Source organism: Electrophorus electricus, chromosome 20, assembly GCF_013358815.1.
Source record: "Electrophorus electricus isolate fEleEle1 chromosome 20, fEleEle1.pri, whole genome shotgun sequence".
Classification (NCBI taxonomy): Eukaryota; Metazoa; Chordata; class Actinopteri; order Gymnotiformes; family Gymnotidae; genus Electrophorus; species Electrophorus electricus.
The window spans coordinates 13,143,338-13,166,277 of NC_049554.1; the positions used below are offsets into that span (position 1 = coordinate 13,143,338).

At 45.2% G+C, this 22,940-nt stretch overlaps 2 protein-coding genes and 1 long non-coding RNA gene across 8 annotated transcripts in view; 2 read left to right on the plus strand and 1 right to left on the minus strand.

The window, feature by feature from the left end:
- Positions 1–7,034, minus strand: part of ece1 (endothelin converting enzyme 1) — a 20,387-nt gene extending 13,353 nt beyond the window's left edge. Inside the window, exons 1-2 of one of the 2 annotated variants that reach the window (XM_027024466.2) lie at positions 6,755–7,034; positions 1,755–1,841 (exon numbers count right to left, since the gene is read on the minus strand). In XM_027024466.2, coding sequence (XP_026880267.2) covers positions 1,755–1,841; positions 6,755–6,757 — 90 coding nt within the window. In that variant the 5' untranslated portion in view covers positions 6,758–7,034. Of the gene's footprint in view, positions 1–1,754; positions 2,093–6,754 lie in introns of those variants that run through there. The other variant, XM_027024451.2, reaches the window with a different exon arrangement.
- On the plus strand, positions 1,819–3,090 carry LOC118240378. The gene is made up of 2 exons (XR_004775390.1): positions 1,819–1,904; positions 2,537–3,090. It is a non-coding gene; the product is annotated as an uncharacterized LOC118240378 (long non-coding RNA).
- A 1,296-nt stretch (positions 7,035–8,330) lies between the features above and the next one.
- Positions 8,331–20,012, plus strand: alpl (alkaline phosphatase, biomineralization associated). Of its 5 annotated transcripts, none has more exons than XM_027024494.2 (12): positions 8,331–8,459; positions 12,080–12,222; positions 13,609–13,728; positions 14,835–14,950; positions 15,367–15,541; positions 17,058–17,233; positions 17,385–17,516; positions 17,807–17,876; positions 17,956–18,090; positions 18,463–18,654; positions 18,737–18,856; positions 19,295–20,012. In XM_027024494.2, exons 2-12 carry the CDS (start codon positions 12,156–12,158, stop codon positions 19,561–19,563), a joined length of 1,572 nt encoding a protein of 523 aa, XP_026880295.2. In that variant the 5' UTR covers positions 8,331–8,459; positions 12,080–12,155; the 3' UTR covers positions 19,564–20,012. The 5 variants fall into 5 exon arrangements, with proteins under 5 accessions (XP_026880295.2, XP_035376552.1, XP_026880279.2 ...); XM_035520659.1 differs by lacking the exon at positions 8,331–8,459 and adding an exon at positions 10,981–11,282 and having other exon boundaries at positions 13,612–13,728; XM_027024478.2 differs by lacking the exon at positions 8,331–8,459 and adding an exon at positions 10,982–11,282.
- The last annotated feature ends 2,928 nt before the right edge of the window (positions 20,013–22,940 follow it).

Here is a 22,940-nt window from a genome sequence, read left to right on the forward strand (position 1 = left end):
TCGCTGGGCCTGCGAGGTTCAGGAGTCCCACTAACAGCCTGACCCCCTGACCTGTAATTCTAGGGTCCCCCCACCACTCCCGTGGCTTCCGAGTCCCCGAAGCCTCTAGGCTGGTGAAGGGTGCAGGTGAGAGAGAGAGGCCCCCAGGGAGAGGGGGAAAGCCGGGAGTTTTGAGGAAAACCTCTCGGGGCACTTCACGCCTCGAGTGAGCCCGAGGAAATATTTTCGTTTTCAGCGAAGGAAACAAAAAGAAGGAATATAATAAAAAATGGAGAGAGGACAACTTGAAAAACCTCTTCAGCGCCTCATAAATGTCCCTTAAGTCCCTGCGGCGTGACGGTAAACTCCGACCCGTACGTCACGTACGTGAACGTGCGAGTGTTGCCGAGTAGAGGGCGAGAGGTAAAGTGGGGTATACACGTGAGGAATACACGTGAACGACACATCTCACGTGCACATGTTGCCTCTGAACACCGGACAACAGTACAGGACTACAAACCGTCTGTTTATCTGTTTATGCGAAGGTGTGTTAGTTTTCACAAGCATCTCAAACACCTGCCCAGCGGAGTCATATATTATACGATTATTGGCTGACCATGCGGTGAGATACCTGTAAAGCTACATTAAAATGAGTCATAATTATTGTGTAGACTCACGTGTTGTATTAAAGTGATTAAAATGCACAATGCACCGCCAACTAAAACTAACCTGCCACTGTACCACAGCTGAGAACAACAGAGAGAAAGCTTTTCCCATCTAATTCTGTTCTCTTCCATCCTGATACGATTTACTACTTTTAAGTGCAATTATTTGATCTTTTATTAAATGATGACAGATATCACCATTTTCTTTCTTTGTCACACTTCATTAGGACTTTGTGTATGGAAACCATCTGTTAAATGGTGACTTAACAAGCCTGTTCTATAAAGGCAGCTAATGAAACTCACTTTTCCACAACAGGTTTTTTTTTTTTTTTTTTTTTTTTTTTTTTACTGTAAATCAATACTTTACACACATCAGCAGACAAGTGATAAAACTATTTTCTGGTGGAATGAACTCCCACTTGCTGTCCGGACAGCCGAGTCCCTTGCAGTTTTCAAACACAGACTGAAAACCCAACTTTTTGCAGAATATTTAAAGGACAACTGACACTGCTCCCATATTCACTGACTAAATTAATACTTATTGTAGGGTATTGTTTATGTTGTTTAACATTGCACTTATCATTGTTTAAGATAGACCATATATATTTTGTACTTGTAGGTATCAGCATTGATCCCTGTATTCTACAGTATTCTAGTTCATTGGTATATTGGACTCTAACCTACTGTACTGTACTAGGATATTCTGTGAGAAAATGACAAAGCACTTTTGTAAGTCGCTCTGGATAAGAGCTAAATGTCGTAAATGTAAATGTAAATGTAAATAAAACAGAATGGAATTAAAAATAAAGGCCAGGAAATGCTAGAACAGCATCTATGAAAAGAAACAAAATTCTCGGAATGTTGCTGTGTCTTAGAGCAGACATGTGAATCAGCAAAGTCTCAGCTGGACGGCACTCACACAAAGGCACGCACCTTTTCCTTCACGACACTCAGGGATCGTTTTCAGAGCAGTTGTAGCGTTACTGCTCCCAGATCCGAAGTCTCCTATGTTTACAGCGTAGCGGTCGCACATGGGCGCCCTCAATCTCAGCCTTAACAGACACACTCAGGAGGCGCACGTGGGGGGGGGGGGTCCGGCCGAGCTCCTACCTGCATAGTGGAGGAGGGACTGACTCCGTCGGAGGTAGTGTCTAACAGGTCCTCTTCGTCCAAGGTGGCCCGCTTGTAGGACGACACCTGGGAGATTAAATGGAGAAAAGAGTCCCTCAGGGCTTCCATAGCGATGACGGGCGGTCACAGGTCAGTTCGTGTCGCGGGTGTGTGCGATTTTAGTTTCAGCAGATCCTGGAAATGGGGTTCCTCTGAGAACCCATGTCGAAGTGCCTGGGCGCGTCGGATAAGTTTCCCATGCAGAGCAGAGGAAACTGAGCTCAGCTCGTGTGTGTGTGTGTGTGTGTGTGTGTGTGTGTGTGTGTGTGTGTGTGTGTGTGAGGGTGGGGGTTTCCTTCACCTCCCCCACCCTCAGGCTCGCACCTCCTCCGAGCCTGGAACGTTCACCAACACCCCCCCCCCCCAATCGCCTGTCAGCTCTTCCTCGGGGTTAGAGCTCTGAGGCTGAACAGGAGGTTCCCGGGAGCATGTGTGGCCGGGGCTCGGACATCTGCTCCGCGAGCAGCTCCGTGCCCGGCCATGTAAACAAAGTCACCCTGTGGGCTGAACTTTCCCCCAGCGAGTGTGGGTGGAGTCTGCACAGGGCAGACGCCTGCGGCAAAACAACGGAAGGGGAGAAAACCTGAACAACAGTGTGTGGGTACAAGGGTGTGATTGTGTGCATGAGAGAGAGAGAGAGAGAGAGAGAGAGAGAGAGAGAGAGAGAGAGAGAGAGTGCAGGCATTCCAGAGTTGTCCACGCCTACTCTTTCCTATCCATAGGACAATCCAGCCTAGAAGCGGAGTTTCTCTACAAGGACCCTCCCACTCTATGCTACTGTCACATGATGGGTCACTGGTTCTTGTTTCGCTGGGATATCCCAACCAGAGGCTTTCAGAAATGGAAACAAGTGTAATACCAGCATTATTATTGCATCCATCATAAACTGGTCAACAATGATTTTCTTTCCTGCTAAAAAAAAAAAAAAAAGTTTATTGGTTATTTTTGCATGCTGAATCTAAATCAAACATGCTTAGTCTTTCTGATCCAGTATACTCATTCATATATCATCATGTACAGTTTGTAATTGTGTGCATGCGTGCGTGCGCCACACTCCACCCTTGCGTTACACCTGTCCCTAGTTACAGTCATTGTTTCATGTATATTTAAGTCCCTGTGCTGTAGCCAATGTTTGTCAGTGTTTGCTCCTACTTATGCAGTGTTTCAGACAGTTCATTTGCTTGTTACAATTTTCGTGTCTTGTTATGGCTTAGTGTTCTTCCTGTTTGGTGTAGTTTTTTTGTTTTTTGTGTATAAGAAACATCCGTGTCCATGACGGTGACGGCTCGACTTTGTGTCCTGCTTCTGCCTCCTCAGCCTCTCATTTACATTATGTAAACAATCACGCAGCAGTTGCATAAGCACGTGTGAAGATGCGTGTCTTGCCCGTCTGTAGAGCACACTGCTGGACACTGAGATCTCAGGATCCCTGGTTCTCTCCCAACCTCTGTGGTCTGTTCAGCCAGGACTGCGCAGAGCGTGCCAAACAGTGGGATTTGAATGGGCCTGTGCAACGCTGCTGCCAACAAACACCATTCTGCAGTCCACGGCTTGGCTGTCGAGGCTGTTATCTTTTACCCAGCCCAGCACTGATAAGCATTTGGCTGATTCTGCAACATCCAACTTCGCACAACCTGAAAAGTCATCTTGTGGGTGAATGTGGTTGTTTACGAAGGGGAGATGTTGTGAGAAGACATACAGGCAAAAAAAAAGCAAAAAAAAAAGCGTAGTGTATCCAGCTTTGTGGAAGCCCTGGAACTTTGTGGAACTTGAGAATGCAATGGTCAATCATCAGCAGCTTATATTATGTTCTTTTGAAATGGAAACCTATGGCAATTTTTTATATTTTTATATTATGTTCTTTTGAAATGGAAACCTATGGCAATGTTCAATAAGTAGATACAGCTAAAACGCAATCTAGTACTGGGATATATTTTGGCAGTTTGGATATTTGCTAAAAAACAAAAAAAACAAAACAAAACAAAAACATCCCAAGAGCTCTACAAGTTGTGCAACAGTTACATTTAATATCATTTTTTTTCCAGTCTAAGTTCATTCATGCAGCCAAGGTCATAATAATGAGCAAAGCCAGTTGCGCTCATGCCAAGCGACCTGCTAAATTGTCTGGCCTGTGCGTTTACCTGCTGATGTGTAAGCCTTCATATTCTGCACATTCAAGAGCTGGCATGGTTTCCACTGCGTCAGGAGCGCATCCTGGCATGGGTCCCATGACACAGATCTAGGTATGCGCACGACTGCTTGGAGCCGCAAACACACCCATTTAACACTGGGGACCTTGGCACAACAGAGGTGTTGTGACACGGAGCCGGCTGTATCCTAAGGGAAGTGTTAAATCTTGCACTTCCAGCAGACACGGGCTGACGGGATGAGAGGGGAGGTCGGAGGAATGGGGATCCGCTACAGGAGGAACGACGCAACCGGCATGCACGGATCTGTGCCCTTTTCCAACGGTCGGTTCCCCCATAGCACCCCATGAAGTCTCACTTTCAACGCTGGCCTGAGTTTAGCTGGAGCGTCCTTCCGTAACCATGCTGGGCTGGGCACGGTTCAGGACGACTGGTCCCAGGTCGTTGTGAAAAGGGCAGACTGCAACTGGAGAGTGTGATCTCTGCCTCTCCTGAGTGAGGTGATGTGCTCTAGTGGACAGGGAGCGCACAATATTTCAGGATTCCTGGAGTCTGTGCTACAGCTGAGCTGGGCAGGACAAACCACAAGCATGGCATCCGTAATTCCTCACTGATCCTGGAACCCAGTCGATCATTTGTGGCACGAGAGCATTCCCCCGGGATGGCTGGAATATGTGTGTGTGTGTGTGTGTGTGTGTGTGTGTGTGTGTGTGTGTGTGTGTGTAATAAAGTACGGTCTCACATCCTATGGTTATATGAGTCAGGTCAGGAGAATTGTTGATTGGTGTTTTTGGCCTGATTTCAAAGACAGAGGCTTCTTGTTCAGGAGATATAAACAGATAGCTTTAGCTAACTTGGCACCCCCTCCCCCCTCAAGCTCCTTTTTCTTCTTTCAAATGTTTTAAACAGCATGAAAACCTTCAGGAATGCACTCTAAAATCAAAAGCATTTGTGTGCATAGTTTGAATTTGAATGATCTGCATCTAGTCAGGGGAGTTAAACAGTGTGGCTTGGTGGTCGACTATTTGCATCTTGCTGAAATGTTTCACTTCACCACTGTCATGCCTGGGTGCCGAGTGAAGTTCCCGGAAGCAGCAGAACCATAATGCCATCTGTTACGTGACCACTTCCTGGCGGCAAGAATTCAGCATACATCAGTACGAAATATGAAGTGAACTGAGAATAAAAGTGAAATAAAGAAGAAATAATAGTAAAAACATTAAAATGGAAATGTTTAGGAAAATTTAGTCTTTAGACCCGAATGAAAGGGAGAGAAATGTCACACCCTGTAGGGACGGGGCAGCTCATGAGCAGGAGGTAAGCAGGAAGTAAGCAGGACATGTCAGAGGTGAATTCCAGCTTAAGAAGCATGAAGGAAGAATTTCAAACTGGCTTGGAAACACACAGCTGTGTCACGCCAGAGGAAGACCCTGTCTACACTGCGCCCTCCTTCCTGTTTCAGCTATGTGCTTCATGTCAGCCAGCTGTCATAAACCCCTCTCTCATCTGTAAAACGTCCAGACTTTACGTAAGAACGGCCAGTCAGGAGAAATTCCCAAAATCCCAGGAGAAAAATCTATTCCCCGTACTGTAAAGAGGCTCGGATGGGCCACACAAATGCACTGAACACTGGGCTCCCAGTGTTCATAATGAAGGGGTCATAATGAAGGTTGTTAATAAAGAGGCAAGGGATGTGGCCAGGTTTGTGAACTTTGACCTCGGAAGCCCAGATCGCTCCTCTGCGTGCTTGCACTCTCGGTTAATATTCAATCCCGTTTGCTCGGGCATTAAGGCTGTGACAGACATTTGCGAAGCTACACCCCAGATTCAGTCATGAGTAATCACACACGTTCTCAACTAACAATATACGTTAGCTGGGGGAAAAAAATTAAAATACTGAGTCCGTCAACGAGATTTTGCAGAGCTGAACGACACGGAGGCTCTGCAGCTGTGAGGCTCGCGTGCCTCCGTGCAGCTGACGCACGTGGCTTCGGTCTACCACGGCAACTCCTGGCAAACATAAACAAAACGCTTCCGACTAGGAAGTCGGTGCTTAACATTACGCGAAAGCCCGTCCCTTCCAGCTGCAGCTGTCACTTTACCCGAACGAAGCCCAGATGGCCCGCAGTGGGCAACGACACCGACCCGACATTTCACGATTTTCGTCAAACACATTTTCTCTTGCAGCATGTCACCACACGAACAGTGAGCTACTGGATGGATTCCTCTGTTGGTCTGGTTGATTGAAGTAGTAGCTCTAGTCATGTTTACAAGCACGATTATGTTTGTTTGTTTGTTTACCATGCAAACTGCACCCTCCATGGGATAGATGGTGCTTTATCGCCTTCAGCTCGACTATTTCCCTTGGTTCTGTGTAATGATTAACCCGAGTGTTCTTACTGAGGCTGCACAGTCACTCGGTCAACACTGGATTCTAGATGTAGTCCAGCGCGTGTTCAATAACTTAAAACAGCTTTTTGGACCTTTGTGTGCGCGAAAAGCCTTTTCTCTCTTTCTCAGTTCCATTCAACAGTGCTTTCTTGGCAATAAACTCTCTCTCTCTCTCTCTCTCTCTCTCTCTCTCTCTCTCTCTCTCTCTCTCTCTCTCTCTCTAGTCTCAGTTATAGACTACCGTGTACTACACAAGTAATCCAATATTTGACAACGTTACATTACGGAATGCAATAATCTAACATCATAAAAAAACAAGGTAGCCTGCAAGTCGAATAAAGACTGACATTAAGGAGGTTGTGACACTTATTGGTCAACACAGGAACATGACAAAAGTCTTACCATGGCTCAATGTAGGTTTTCTTTCTCAGGTAATTCTTCACTCTTCACAAGACCATCCTTGGTGTTACATCGACTGGGAGAAGCTGTGTTAGCACGTTTGTTTAACTAATCGAGTTTCCGATGGGTTTATTATAGTATCTTTTCAACCAGTAGTATTTTTAAAGAGCCCTGTTCTGTTCCTGACCAATAGCCCTTATGAATTGGGCGGCGCTTTTAATGCGGAAAAAGCGCTCGCACAAAAGCGATGCCAGCGCGCCGTTTCACTGCCGTGCGTAATTTACGCGTAAATATCCAAACACGCAGGGTTTTTAAATGTTCTCCCGTGAACAACTAACCCTAGTTAACACATGAACCAATGCGGGAGAATATTCAAATGTTCGAGAAAAATGGAAAATGGGAACATATAATCAGCGCCAGTTACAATAGACCCATGGCACACGAACAAGTGTATTGAATATTTCTAAAACAATAGACAATGCGCTACCGATTGAGTGAGAAAGTAACTTATTGTGCAAGTCAACCTTTAATAGCTGTCTGCGGATACATACGAATCTAACTTAATATTTGCTTCGTTTCTTAAAGGTATTGGACATTGGACATTGTCCTTTTTAGACATTGATGTGTATGCAATTTTAGGCTAGTTGCCTAATTGCGTGATTTATAATGTTAGAAATGATGCATTCAGTATTAATGGATTAGAAGTAACGCGTGTGCTTTTCTATGGTACTGACAGTACGGCAGGACGCTATCTAGAGGTTGGGGCGTCACTCAGAAAAAAGGGAAGTCGTGAGATAAATGATCATATCCTGTGGCTTCTGAGCAGCACAAAAACAGTGTGCAGTGGTGCGAGTTTCAGTTATGCCCCGCTGAACCAGGGAGGTAGAAACATCCGTACGGAGTACGTCGGTTTTGTGGGTATTTCAAAGTGAATCCCTTGATATTAAGATGATTTAATATTGCAGGACTGTGAAAGAGTCCAGCTGTCCAGAAACTGCAGATAGGTCTTGAAATGTACCACTGGTAGAAAAAAGGTCTTCAAGTACCCAACCCCTGCTATCACTACGGGCCACTTGTTAGACTGAAATGCCCAAATGCTGTTTGCGGTCTCTAAGAGTGAGAATGACTCCGTTAAATAAAATTAAAGTCGGTCTGAACATTTGTAAATATGATTATGCGCTGTTTTGATGCACTGTGGAGGGGGAATTAGTGGGAGGTTAACTGGACACAGCTTGACACCGTTTGACATCTTATGAGTTGAGCTCATCGTCCACGAGCGCGCACTGACATCTTGTGGCGTGACTTCAAAGAGTCTGAACAAGACAGATGTGACCTTTTCGAATGCACGGAAATATAATTAAACCTCAAAACACCGAGAGAATGAAAAAGCTTAAGACAAACAGCGACACGTTACCTTTCAAAGAGCACGGCTGTGGGAATCTATTGCCGCGGACTCCGGACGCGGCTGTCTGTCACCAGGAGGAGCTCGCGATTCAGATAGCGGTATGATCATTTATTTCTAAGGGGGCTTTGAGGATTGCGGTCGCGCGTCACACTCTACCCCAGGTTGGCTATAAAAGCGTTAATCGGGGAGGGAAGGACCACTATAAAAACGTTAATCGGGGACGCACAGGGCGCCGTGGCACGCTCGCGTCGTTTGCATCCACAAAAGTAGCAGATTTGGATTAACAAGGACGCTGCGCGCACGGTGAGTGTCCGTTTCATCTCACTTTCCCCGACATCTCGGCGCTTGTTTCTTTTTAAGCGCTTCTGCACGTTTCTGTGAGACGGGTAAGCCCGAGCGTGTGACTCGAGTTGCACTTGTAAAGACCCTTAACAAGCTGCAGATCTGTTAGGCGTGCGTCCGAGCTTGAATATTACTCGGTAGTTCGATGTGCTGTCTCTGTGAGTAACGCAAAATCGGCAAAATCGCGATACGTTAATCAGTCCACAGCAATGCAAAGTGCAATTATTTCTCTGCGCTGGCCATTGCACGGAATACCGATGAGCTCCGGGCACGTGCCGTTTTTGGGCACTACGGACCACAAGCAGCCCATTGATCCCGTGCAGCGTGCTTGGACGCGCGTAAAGGAGCGCCTCTTCTGTGTTGGCCGGTTATTGCACGTTACGCATCCCGACTCTTAGGCAAGTTCGTAACGTCTTCCGTTTGCTTTTAACCGTGTTGTGTGTGCCGTAACGGGGGCGGTTCGTGGGAAAAGACCCTCGGGTCCGATTTAATACGCATAGCGCGTTCTGAAAGTTTGTTTCCCAGAAGCAGGCTGACTTAAAGATACAAAGGCAAACTATGCAAAAATTAACGTAGTTCAATGTTAAACAGATTTACATTAAGGATCACCAGGAGGAGTAACATTTAGAGTTAAGTGTCGAATGCATTTAAAAACTAGGGGTAAATTCTGTGTGAATAAACAAAGCTTTTAGGAAACCTATTTAGGAAAAGCGAATCCTAGCGCTATCCTCCCTTAAAAGTTTTAACACAACCACAACCAGTGTCATTGCAATGCTGGAACCGAATGGATTGTGCACTTTTAAGATTTCTAAAAATGCATTACCTATAAAAACCTGCCTAGCTAAATTTGGCCAAACGTACCTGAAAGAAACTATACTGATTTGAGTTGGCCTCGTTAAATTAATATAGCGATTTTTATCAGCAAGTACTGCCACATTCATAAGCTATTTGAATAATGCAGATGACTCAGAACAGCTGTTGTATATAAAACATTTAATACATTCCATTTATTAGATTAAAATGAAACTAATTAGACTAAAATAGGTCTGAAGCAAAAGCGGGACCCCGCCTCCCCCAAAACAGGGCCCAGCGATATTTGAGGGCGATATAGAGATTGTACTTTATCACAGCCATGGCTACTAATAGACAATTAACTTTCAAGAGTTATATTTCATTGCCAGGAATAATTTTTTTGGTTTCGGACCATTCTTTAGGGTGCTACCATGCTGCCATTCTCCACTGTCATTTCGCCTGATAACACGAATCGCAGACGGTTGTTTACATGCCTGCGTGTACAATCATTTACTGGTTAAAAGCACCGATTTATTTATTTATTGGTGACCACGGATGGGATTCTACGGCACTGAAAGGGTAAGGATAAGCACTCGTAAGCACTCGTTAGCATCACACTTCACGTCTCTTTAGACAGACCCATACAACAGGCCAAGTCTCACTGGATGAGTCACAGATGCATACCCATAGGGGCTTGGTTTGTATGCGCGCCATCACGCATGTAGGCCTTTTGTGGCATTAATGCGAAAGACTTGGTGTTGCGGCAAATGGGCACATTTCACAGGGCCTTAGATTCTTAAGAGCTTTCCAGGCACAATACTGGCGTCTGTCCTATGGATTCTGTGTCCAGTTGATTGGTGTGGTGCAGCACTAATGTAATTCGGGACGCAGCTGTAATGCGGTAATTGCAATCCTTTGAACTGCGCAGGTCTTGATATGCATACGGGAAGCACTCTATGTGTGTTTCTTTTCCTTCTCCTTTGAAGTGTCCTTGTGAATCCGATTGGTGGCTAAGCTTGGTAATAAAAACGTTTAGACGTTCATCATTGCCTTCCTAACTAAAAGTGTTATCTCTGTCCTGCAGTGTCACGGTTCTCACGTACCCATTTGCACGTTTGCTTAAATGCACCACAGGAGACAAAAGACCCCTTTCTCAGCCATTTTCGTCCTTGATGAAGTGAATGAACTTCATTTTGTTGGGGCCGGTTCAAGGCTAGATGGTCGGTACTGTAGCTAGCGGCAGGTAAAGCGGAAATAATCTCCAGCTGATTCCATTTGTAACATGCTACCTGTGGGAAAGGAATTCCGTTGACCTTGCCTATAACAGCACGACGGTGAGGGGCGACACCAGAAAGGCACACGGCTCCAACGTGCACAGCAGGGGAGAACGCACGAGTCTATTAGTAGCCACCAGCACACAGACTGGTTGACTGTTGGGAGACTTTGATAAGAGCCAGTCGTTTATAGTCTTCTCTAACATGGAGGCACAACTAGGTGTGTTCCAATCAGCCAGCATTACGCCTAATCCTCCTTGTCTCAAACAAACACACACACACACACACACACACACACACACACACACACACACACACACACACACACATCCCCAGAGGGACAGTGAGTCTCAGAGAGCACATTTTTGGTGCGGACACGCTGCCTTTTCTTTTGTGGAAGTGGAATTGCTCGCGTGTTTGTTTTAATCTGTCCGGACTCGGACGTGGACGCGCCTGTTTGCTGACACCATGAACCGAGAAGAAGTGTGGCTGTACGCGATGGGCATCCTCTCGGGTGCACTGGTGCTCTGTGTGCTGGCACTGCTGTGCTACTTCACCTGCCGGCTGGCATCCAGGCTGCTTCCTGTGGGTGCCCCTCTGCACTTCTGAAGAAAGGGACGGTTCTGCCGCGCTCTCTGAGTTCCCCTGAGCACCTCGTGCTGGTTAGATGGATGGATTCAAGCTTCTGCGGTGAGGGAGGAAGGTACCAGTCTGACGAGTGCGTACAATATATGGCTCACGAAAGACGGACGCGTTGTGCTACGTGAGTGGCACATTCTGGACGTCTGAATCGCTAAACGCAGGAGCATCAGGGAATTATTTGTGAAATATTTGTGGTCTGTAGATTAGCATGATTTTAAAACTCCAAAACGAGGTGAGATTTATGCTACTGTAAGTGAAAGCGCTTTTAAATGGTGTGTGTGTGTGTGTGAGAGAGAGAGAGGTGTCCAGTTAATCAGCTTTGTCATGCCTATTAAACTGTCCTGTGCAGTGGCACTCAATCTCATTAAACTGACCTTGAGTAAAAGGGAGGAAAGTGAGTCTTAACGCGTTGCACCCGCCGAGCTGGAGGGTTCTGCTTTTACTTATCGATTACAAGCTCGGCCTGGTGCCTGACCCAAGAAATGAAAACAGGAACACATCATTCTTGCACCAAGTGTCGTTTTTGAAATGTCCGAGTTCATCGTTCGGGTCAAATGCCTTTTTTCCCCCTTCTTCAATGCTGGTGTCTTCAGCGTCCAAGCTTCACTGTGTTGGGTGACCTTTAGTTCAGCAAGATAACTATTAGAATATAGATGCGGTTCAAGTCTCAATTTGGGACAGAATGTTTGCAACCTTTGCACTGACATTCATAACATCCCCAAGGGGAAATCATTTATTGCACGCTTATTATTATACATAGACCTGTGGGTTAGAATGTCTTTGTATAAAATGAATGTTTGTCAAGCATTTTCAGCAGTATAATGGACGTTTGGATATTTCGTGGGTGCCTGACACCGTGTTCTCTCCTTTCAGCACAAGACTCGGAGCGTGCTGTCCGGCTCAGGGACAGCGGCAGGCATCTGGGATACGCTGGTATAACGACAGACTGATGAAGGCTCTCGCACTCCTCCTCTCCTGCCTGCTGTGGGGGAGCCTAGCAAAGCCCAAGTTCCCCGGTAAGCCACAAAGCAGTCTTGAGTCACGCTGCAAAAAAAAATAAAATCACAGAGTTGTTCTAAACCACATTACACCGACGTCATCACAGTTACTCCTGTGGTCACATCCAGGAGCTTAAAAGAATATTCCAGTGTATATTCCCCCCCATCATCCAGGACAATGTTAAATGGTTTTAGAGTGTTTGCTTGTCAAATGCCTGATTTCAGAATATGGAGTTCTGTAGACTTCCACAGGGCATAATTTCTCCTGCTAGCTGCCAGGCACATGAAGGTCACGTTTTCGATTTCGAACACAGTCCTCTGTCATATCGATATGGAATTCTCCCTGGATAGGAGTGCCTGCTAAATTCTGTAAATAACTTTAAGATTGCTTTACAGAAAATGCAGACAGATTGCTTTACAGATAATGTAAGTTAATAACAGTTAATAATTCCTTTTAATGTTGAGACCCGATAAAGAAAAATAGTGCTTTGTCAGGTTTGGTGAGCAGAAGCCGAGGCACAGCCAGGCTAAAAAAATCAGCTGATTTAATGAGAGTGCTTAAAGGGCAATCCAAACAAAAGGCAAAAAAAAGTTCAGGACAAATACCAGAATAAGTAAACAAACAGGCAAACATGTCTGCCAATGAGCAAACAAAGGAGCCAAAATAGGGGATGCGAGAGTAGACTCAAAAACCACAGAAACAGATGCGTCCGGAAATGCAGAGAAACGGCTCGGAAATGCTGGGCAAATTCAGAGCAAGACCTCCCAACGAACAATAGACACGGGTAGATATAAACAGACAGAAACATTAGGGCAACCTAGACACAGCTGAAACTAATAAACTTGGGCTTGGGAACAGACAGGAAGATTCATGAATCAGGCTGGAAGCCAGACTTGACATGCTTCAGCTCTAAGCATTCGACAAATAAACACATGAAACTTTTGAAGTGAGCCTGCATATGGTAAAACATATGTTTTTGAGGTTTAGGACTGATGTAGTGCCCATGCTGAGTTAAATACCTTTCTGTATTTCTGTGAATGGGCTTGAATAGGCTGTCTGTAGGCTTAATACGGCCTAATCAGTAACTTGCCCAGTTACACACACATATGTTTACAGCGGGTCCAGAGGCTTACGTGCCGTAAGAAAGACATCCTGTCTGTTGTTGATGTCTTTGGTAACACTGGATTTTAGTGGTTATGACATCGGGTGTTTTGACACATGTGACATAATACCTTATTTGGAAATGAACCTTGGGAGACAGCTGTTCCTTTTCTGTCTTTGGAACACAAGCCTCCCCTGTAACTTAAGGGCTTCGAATTTTCAAGGCAGCCACCCGTTGTTTAGACAGCAGTGGGGTGTACATGTGAATGGATGAAGGTTGAACGTGTCGATGTGTTGTGCAGAAGAGGAGAAAAATCCATCTTTCTGGAACGCGTGGGCGCAGCGCACGCTGAAGGACGCCCTGACTCTTCAGGTCCTCAACAGGAACATCGCCAAAAACCTCATCCTCTTCCTTGGAGATGGTGAATCCCGCACTGCATATCCATGCGCCTTTCCCACTTTTCCTAAATAACATATTTCCCAGATTTAAAGCCAATGAAGTATTCAGAGAGTATATACTGTGCCAGGTTATCAACACAGTGCTTAATCAGGTAACTTTTTCAGCATGCGAACTGATCCACACTAACTTTAATGTATGACAGCGGCATGTAGTGGTTAAGTCAGGTACCCCTTCAAAACCCCCCCTGAAACCCCATTACTATACAGCAACTACAGTGGATAAAAGAAGCATGGAGTGTTTGTAGCCATATGCTAGTTGTTTAGCTGTTATTATCCAGGCATAGCTTCCATGGTCCATCTAACAAAAACTACATACACAGCGTTTTCCCTTGGTTGCTGAAATTTATATGGTTGTTTGAATTACTGGCTGAATTATTGTGAGCGTTGCTTTGAAGGGTAGCCTTGACAAAGACGCTTCAGTTATGCACGACACAATTTGTGTCTCTCCTGTCTCCATTAAAAGTTCGTGGCCATGGCGGCAGGTCCACAGACAGCGATGTTTTGCTAACTCTGACCAGGTCTGGACTGCCATCGACCGGCCCCCGTAATGAAATTCATAATTTGATAAGTCAGATTTTATGTCATTTTGCTAATAGGCTTAACATTACAGAATTCCTCAAAATAACACCAGAATGGGCACAATGTCTTTAGGCTATTTTGGCATTTTTCTCTTCAGTTCCAAAATCTTAACATAATTTGCATAAAAATGTAAACATTTTTTTACACCGAAGCAATAAGGAATAAATTAATGACGTCTATGTCCATGGCTTGGTTTTACGGAAAACGTACAAGGCGGCTGATGGTAGTGATACAGCCATATGGCGCTCCCAGTTTCTCGTCAGATGAGTCATGTTCCACTCTGTCTCAGTGTCAGTCTAGTTGAGCTTTTATAAGACAGGTGCTCATTTCAACTCCATAAAAGTTAAGAAGTCTATTTTCAAAATGCCACAACAATCTGCAGTCAAGCCCCTCAGATCTCTGCAGCTTTGCAGACAGGCCTATCAGGAAGAAATATATATATAGAGAGAGCGAGACAGGTGGCATAGACTAACCTTTTTTTGATGTGTAGGTATGGGCGTTCCCACGGTAACGGCGGCGAGGATTCTGAAGGGTCAGTTGAACGGGTGCTACGGAGAAGAGGTTCAGCTGGAGATGGACAAATTCCCCTACGTGGCTCTGGCCAAGGTTCCCACCTTCCCACTGCTATCCCATCATGCCCTTCCTTTGTGCTCCTGTGCCTTTGCTGGCATTCGAGGTTCCATTCAAGTCCCAGTCTGACATGAGTAATGGTTGCGGTGGCCAAATAAAGGCCGTCGCGGTCTCGCCGGGTGGCAGCGTGGTGCACACGGATTGAGTTTTCCGGCCCTGGCTGACAAATCGGAAAGACCCCATTCCGAGGTTCCCGTGCAGGTCATTATGTCCAAACGGCTTGTGCGTTACACCTGGTGAATGGTTTCCGACCTTATATTCCGGGTGAGGATTTGAATAGCCTTGTGTTGAGATCCCAGCATGCTCTCCTTGTGAAACGTAGCTGTGAAGTACGTTGCTGCACATTGACCTCGTACCACTGCCTAACGGCGCCATTTGGACTGTTTCCGCAGACGTACAACACCGACGCCCAGGTGGCAGACAGCGCAGGTACTGCCACGGCGTACCTGTGCGGGGTGAAGGCCAACGAGGGCACGGTGGGGGTCAGCGCGGCAGCCGTCCGGGGTCAGTGCAACACCACGCAGGGCAATGAGGTCACCTCCATACTGAAATGGGCCAAAGACGCAGGTGTGTTTTTTTCCCTGTACCCGAACTACCACTAGATTTGATCATACAGGTGCAAAGAAAAGGTTTTTTGACAGGGGCAGGGTAACAATGGCATGTTCAGAATGTTGGACATGTACCGACAGATACAGATTCGTCATCTTCTGTTGCTAGAAAGCAGCACACTCATTGCAGAATGAACAATATGTGAAGCACACGGTAGGTAGATAGGCAAAGGACTAACCGCCATGGAAGAGGAGCTAGAAAGCAGGAGAAGGAATGTCAGGGAATGTGCTCTGACAAGCATGCTGCTTGCCTTAATAGCTCATTCAAACATGGAAAATAAAACTAAATGACACGTTTAATAAGACCAAAGCTCTTTGCGGAGAGACACGGGAAAATAGACCCAGTGGAGCGAAATTCATTCCCGAATGAAGAGGAGGGTTGACAAGAGTGAACGATTACTGGCACGCTGTAAAGGCGAGGTGGCCGAGAGGACGCAGGAGTCGAAGACCACACCCTGAGCATAGAGCTAGGTGCCTGCCAGAGGCATCAAAAGCCACACAGCGAACGAGAGATTCCAGCTTGTTCTGTGAGTTTAGATACGTGGGATCGTCTGCGGATCCTGTGGGGGTGTGAAGTCAGGAGTTGTATTTAAAGGGAGGTGCGATTTGAGGATCTGGGAATCTGCACAGTCCTTTGTGAAATCTGTGCTAGCCATTCGAACGCGAGAAACTTTCACAGGTTGCAGACTGAGGACTTTAATGGGGTGAATCTAAATCCAAGTTTCTGCACATATTGATTCAGTTCTTGAGCAGAATCTTTTTCATTAATTTCCTCCACATTAAAGAGGAGAGCACACTGTCCTCTTCAACTCTTGGCTCACTCTTTAGTTATTAGTCTTAAGGCATGCTAGTCAGTAAATACTGTAAATGAATCAGTAACTAAACTGAAACTAATATAAAAACCATGTAGTCATAAATATAAAGAATGAGAATGAGACCCACCAGAAAACTGTCACCGAAACCAATTTTAATTGGTTTTCTGAATATTATGTATATGGTAAAAAAAAAATCTAAAACATTAAAGTTGTTTTAGTTAAACAGAATGTCATTGACTAATATAACAGACCATGGCAACCAGGAAATGTCAGCGCAAGCAAATAAAATACATTCAAAGCCATTCTTTTCTGACAAGTAAGTGGCCTTTATAAATGGGATACGTCGGCCCACAGCTTATTGGTGATTATCTCAACTGAACAAATAAAACCCCAAAACAAAACTCCTCCAGTGTGACACAACACACAAGTCCTGTTCTTGGTTTGGCAATTCAGATCAGCATCATTATTATAATTGTGGTTTTCTTATATAATGGTTAAAGAGGCACCATCATTGATGATTCTGATAAATCCAAGGAAAAAGAATTTATGCTGGACGAGGTAATCCACTCAGAGTGCCGTTAGTAAGTGTAAAGTGACCTAAACACTTCTGGAATGCCGCAAACGTCCGGAAAAGTGAGGCCATGTATGTTTGTTTATCAGGGAAGTCTGTGGGGATCGTCACGACGACGCGTGTGAACCACGCCACCCCCAGCGCAGCGTACGCCCACTGTGTGGACCGAGACTGGTACTCGGACGGAGAGATGCCCCCAGAGGCGGTGCAGGCGGGTTGCAAGGACATCGCCAGGCAGCTCATGGAAAACATCCCCAACATCAACGTGAGAGAGCCAGCGAGCTTGTGTTGCGGCTGGTCGGACACACCAGTTTGGAGCTGGGTGTTCAGTTCTTGGGTTCTCCATTTGCTCTGCTGTATTTGACTCTTGCTTTCAGACTGCTGGTTTCTGATGACCTTTGGGTCTTACTGAACAGGTGATTATGGGTGGAGGGAGGAAGTACATGCTGCCTGAGAACACGTCAGACGTGGAGTACCCCAGCACACGCGGCACACGCAAGGATGGGAGGAACCTGATTGAGGAGTGGGTAGACAGGACAAAGGACAAGGTAAGAGGATTCATTTAAGCGAGAATTAAAAACCGATTTTAAAAATGATAAGGCATTTTTAAAAATGTATTTTAATTCAAATTCTCTGCTTTGGAAGTGCCTATGTATGCTTTTGAATTACAAATTTCATCACAGTTTTGCTGTTTTTATGAGCCGTTGTTCACTGGCTGTCCTGTGTTGAATCTGATGATCTCTGGATGCCTAGAAATGCACTTTGTCATTGTAAAATGAACAAAATACGAACACTGAGAAATTGCACAAGAGTGAAATCACTTATTTTTGGTCAATAGAGGGGTTACTACGTATGGAACAAGAAGGATCTACTTTCTATAAATCCCTCTTCTGTCGATTACCTGATGGGTGAGTTTTTCATTTGCACCTAGTGGCAGGTATCCAGCGCCCTTGATGACACTGACATGCCGAACCGTTCTGCTCCTAGGACTGTTCGAGCCTGGAGATCTGCCTTACGACCTGGAGAGAAACACTAGCATGGATCCGTCCCTCACAGAGATGGTGGAGGTAGCTGTTAAGATCCTCAAAAACAACCCAGAAGGCTTTTATCTGCTAGTAGAAGGTGAGAACAACCCACCACGTCTGCCAGACATTGGGCCAATAGACCAAAAAGCAAAAGAATTAATGATATACAATTACAGTTTTGAACAGCATTTCAAACCAGTTTTACTGGTTTCTGTTAAATATATCGGGTCATTTACCTTTTTTCCCCCTTCAAATCAGGTCTTAGCTCAGCCTTTATGTCCCCAATGTTTTTTCAAATGAGCAGCAGTAAATTAACCCTGCATCCTCCAGCCCGGTCATTGGCTATCCACAGAAGACACCAGCCACCAGCAGGGGGAGAACAATCCATCATGAAGAGCACATTCTTGGTGAAGTTGTTCTGGAAGGTGTTGCAGGGCTATGGGGCTCTAACCTGGTCGTCTTCTGCCAGGGGGCCGAATAGACCACGGGCACCATGAGGGCAAGGCCAAGCAGGCCCTGCACGAGGCTGTAGAGATGGACCGCGCCATTGGTCATGCAGGCCTCCTCACCAGCCCTCACGACACCCTGACCGTGGTCACTGCCGACCACTCGCACGTCTTCGACTTCGGAGGCTACACCCGCCGAGGGAACTCAATCTTCGGTTGGTGTTTAGTCAGAACAGACCACAGTAACTGTGCTAACCCCCCACTGTGTTGTTCAGAGTTCCAGCTCTCTGTCCGCAGGACTGGCGCCCATGGTGAGCGATGTTGACCAGAAGCCCTTCACCGCCATTTTGTATGGAAACGGCCCAGGGTTCAAGCTGGTAAACGGGTCAAGGGTCAACGTCTCCACAGTGGACTATCGTAAGTCACTAAAGATGGCATTGAGGTGGACCCGTTAATGGTTGCTGGTGGCTTGTTCTTAACAAGTTTGCACTGGTTCGCACTTTGTAGAAACAGTGTTTACTTGTTAAAATTCAGCCGCAGTGGTGATGCTGTCTGGCTGCTTATGGCCTCTTTATGATCCGTAACAGAGCTGTTGAAATTGCCTGTCTGCTCCAAGACAAGTATTAAATGTCAAACACTGCAGAGGATGATGGATGCAGAAAGAAGCCCAGGCATTCTCATTCAGTCTGTCCGATATATATAAGGACACGGGATTTCTCTTCATTATTCTATTGCACAGGGCCCTAGCGTGGTGTAATGGGGCTTTTTGCCACTGATATAACCAAACCTTAAAATTGAATGAAACAGGTTCGTTTCCCATCTCTCTTTGACCCTTTCTCTCTTTCTGCATCTCAGAGCAAAACAACTATCAGGCACAGGCAGCGGTTCCGTTACGCATGGAGACCCACGGAGGGGAGGATGTGGCCGTGTTCTCCCGGGGGCCGATGGCGCACCTGCTGCACGGCGTCCAGGAGCAGAACTACATCCCCCACGTCATGGCCTACGCGGCCTGCATCGGCCAGAACAAAGACCACTGCCAAAAGGGCAACAGCGCTGTCCGCTCCTCGGCACTTGCCCCGCCCACTTTGGGCCTCGTCATCACAGTCACCTGGTTACTGTGCTGACGCCACATCTGCTGTGATTTAACTCCCGCCGTGGTCAGAGTACAGACAGACGTAGCCGGGGTTCTTCTCATGGACATTAGGGACATTGTGAAATTTTTATGAAAGTGATCTAAAGGCAAATGAAAACTTTTATTACGTGAAAAGGGGTCAGCTCTTGTGCAGTCCACAACTTATGTAAAGTCAGCACCATATTGATTTAACACACGTTGACATTACCCTACAGAGTAAAAATAGCAAGATAGTTGGACCAAATTTTTTTAATGCAAGCCACTAACTGTCAAAATTATTCTAAAAAATCGTGATTATAATTTGTTCATTTTAATTCCTTAATTATGATACTTTTATCATTTGTAATTGGACGTCAAAATCTACCTCAATCATTTTTATTTACATTTTCCTTAATTTTGGGACTTGGGCTGTTAATAAAATAATATAAGAAATGATGAGAATAGATGTATTTATACATTCATTTTTCTTGCTCTGATGTTTGTTTCTGAACTTTGCAAAGATTCAGTATCAAAGAATTAAGGATAGGAAGAAAGAATGTTCCCCTGCCGCTGTTTGTTTCATGACACACACACACACACACACACACACACACACACACACACACACACACACACATATATATATATATATATATAGACACACACACACACACATATATATATATATATATATATATATATAGACACACACACACACACACACACACACACACACACACACCATTAACACTGCTGAGGCCAAGTTTGCAAACTCTGTAGTGATCTGAGGTCAGCTGGTGTGTCGGAACAAGCGCTCCGCTCCCGGAGAGGGAAAGCCGATCACAAACTCAGCTTATGCGTGCTGAGCGCGACGGGTCGTTTTGTAAATGCAAATGCCGTAGGTAACCTGGTGCGACGCGAAAGAGAATGGCTTGTCTGGGAAGTAAATTTGGTTCTTGTACATTTGGTGCTTTCCGTTCCTTTCAACGTTACTCGTTATCTAGGTCAAGGTATTGTGAAAGGAATTCAAATAATTAACCCTTCGCCTCAGCACGTCATACTCCTCTGATGGGATCTTGGTTAAATATCACCTCCATTTCAGAAATTCGAGGTTCCTCACGGTCATCCTCTCTCCCATCTCTGCACTCTGTCTGTCCCTTCTGTTCCTTTAGTACATTTTTTTTGTTTGCTGTTTTTTTTTTTGTCATCATATTTTGTAAGTGTTTCGCACAATTCAAAAGTGCTAAGTACAGCATAATGTATATAAACATTAATATTAACATGAATGAATAATATTAATAATACTAATATTATGATTAATATTATACTCATTTTTCAAAACAATACTCCAATGAACCAGCACCGCATATTTAAATTGTAACTGCTATGTCAGGATTCTGCAGGGCAGTGGGAGCTCAGTGGTTAAGGTAGTCCAAAGGTTGTTGGTTCAAGTCCTTTCACTGAGCAAGACCTTTAACCCTCAAATGCTCAAGTTGTACTCAGTCATTATTGTAAGTTGCTTTAGATAAAAGTATCAGGTAAATGCGCATTATAACCTACAGGAGAATTAAGAGAAGGAACCCAGCATTCTGAAGATGTAGTGCACAACACTGGCTTGTCATGTATATGAGAAGGTTTCTTTGTAGTAAACTTTAAACTCTAGGAGTAGATGTAAGATTCAAGATTTGATCTCAGAGATTCGAAACTCTCGCTAGGATAGTGAATCTACATTCAGAGGAACGTCAAAGAAGCCCCCGAATGACAGTATCTTTAAATAAATGATTCTTCTTTGAGCACACATAACCATCTGTGGCTTTCTCAGGCCCGAGAGGAAAGAACTTGGCTTTGAACCTAGAAGTCATTGTTTGAGACTCGTGGATAGCACCTGGTTGCAGCGATTCCATGCTTGATTTAGGACTTCACAGGACAACTGTCCCGCATCAGGAATCTATAAGTTAATTTGTGCAAAAGTGCCAGTTTAACTTGTGAACATTGCAGCATAGTTTTAATATTAATGTATTATAATTCATGTATTATAATTAATATGATTATTGTTGTACATGATTTATGATCATGGAAATCTTTCAGTACTCTCATACTTCGAGGTGACTAGCTTAAATTAACTTTTGCTCCTGAGTAGCTTCTCAGATCCTGAGGATTGTTTCTGGAGTGCTTGTTTCTGGAGTGCTTGTTTCTGTTGCACTGCACCCAGCATACAGATGATCAAACTTTACTACAAGAAACATTATACATTGTAGAATTCCTTTACACTGCATTGTCTAGTGCATGTAATGGTAGAGTTTTCCAAGATTGCTCAGTAATGGTAAAGAGAGCAGAAAGCACGTTTTCAGCTTTTAACCCACAGGACGTCTTCTTAACATTTCAGGACAACTTCCCCGGGTGTGGGTCTGGGTCTCTTTGCCCCATTGATGTTATCACCCATCTCTTCTGAGCTCCTATCTGATCCAAAAACAGAAGGCTCCAAATATATTTTCTAACTCTTCTCTGCTGGCTGAGAATCTGTGCTTTTCTGGACTACCAAACAGTCTATGGCATAGAGCTGGGTTTGACCCTGAAACAAACCTGATCAAAATATGAAAGTCTCTTTTGCCCAATGTTGTTTTGTTGTTGTTGTTGTTGACGAATCTGTCAGTGCAGGAAGTGAAGGTTTGGTGGGACGGCTTGTGGTTCTCTTACGCTTCCCCCTGCCCGCACCGCCCCCCGACTCCCAGCCCAACCTCTCCACCTCTCTCTGAACAAATCATCAATCACGGAGCCTCGGAAAAGCAGTGGGTCTCCTTCAGGGCCCATCCTGTGATCTCGCACCTTTGACCCAGCCTCCCTAAGGCTCGGCCGGGGTTGAACCGGAGGTGCCTTGGAAGCAGAGGAGCGGCTCGGAGCTTTCGGATCAAATCCAGGCAAGATGCCCAAGCTGACGGCTATCGTCCTTCTGGATAAAAGGTGCACAGCGTCCGCCACATGACTCTGCTGCTCTCTCTCCTCAAAGGATGGGCCCTCCTTTTTAATCCTGCCCCTTCCCATTTGTGTTCTCCATCTCTCACTTTTATTGGCTGGACATAGCATGCTGCTTGTCCTGGATAAGCCCCTGAAGGCCTCAGTTCAACCCTTTCACATTTTAACTCCGTGTGTATTTAAGGTGTCTGATTGATTGCTAAGGACAGGTGTGAAAGATCCTGTGAGGCAGATGCACAGTTTCAAAAATATAATATTTAAAGGAAGCCATGAAGATTATGTGAAGAACAAAGAACTTACCACTGGCAAATTTATTTCTTCTTAGAGTTAGGAGGGTTGCTATTACCAAGACAGTGATGTACTGTTGTTAGATGGTCTGTTTCTGACCACAGGACTGCCGCAGACTGAATGTTGCTG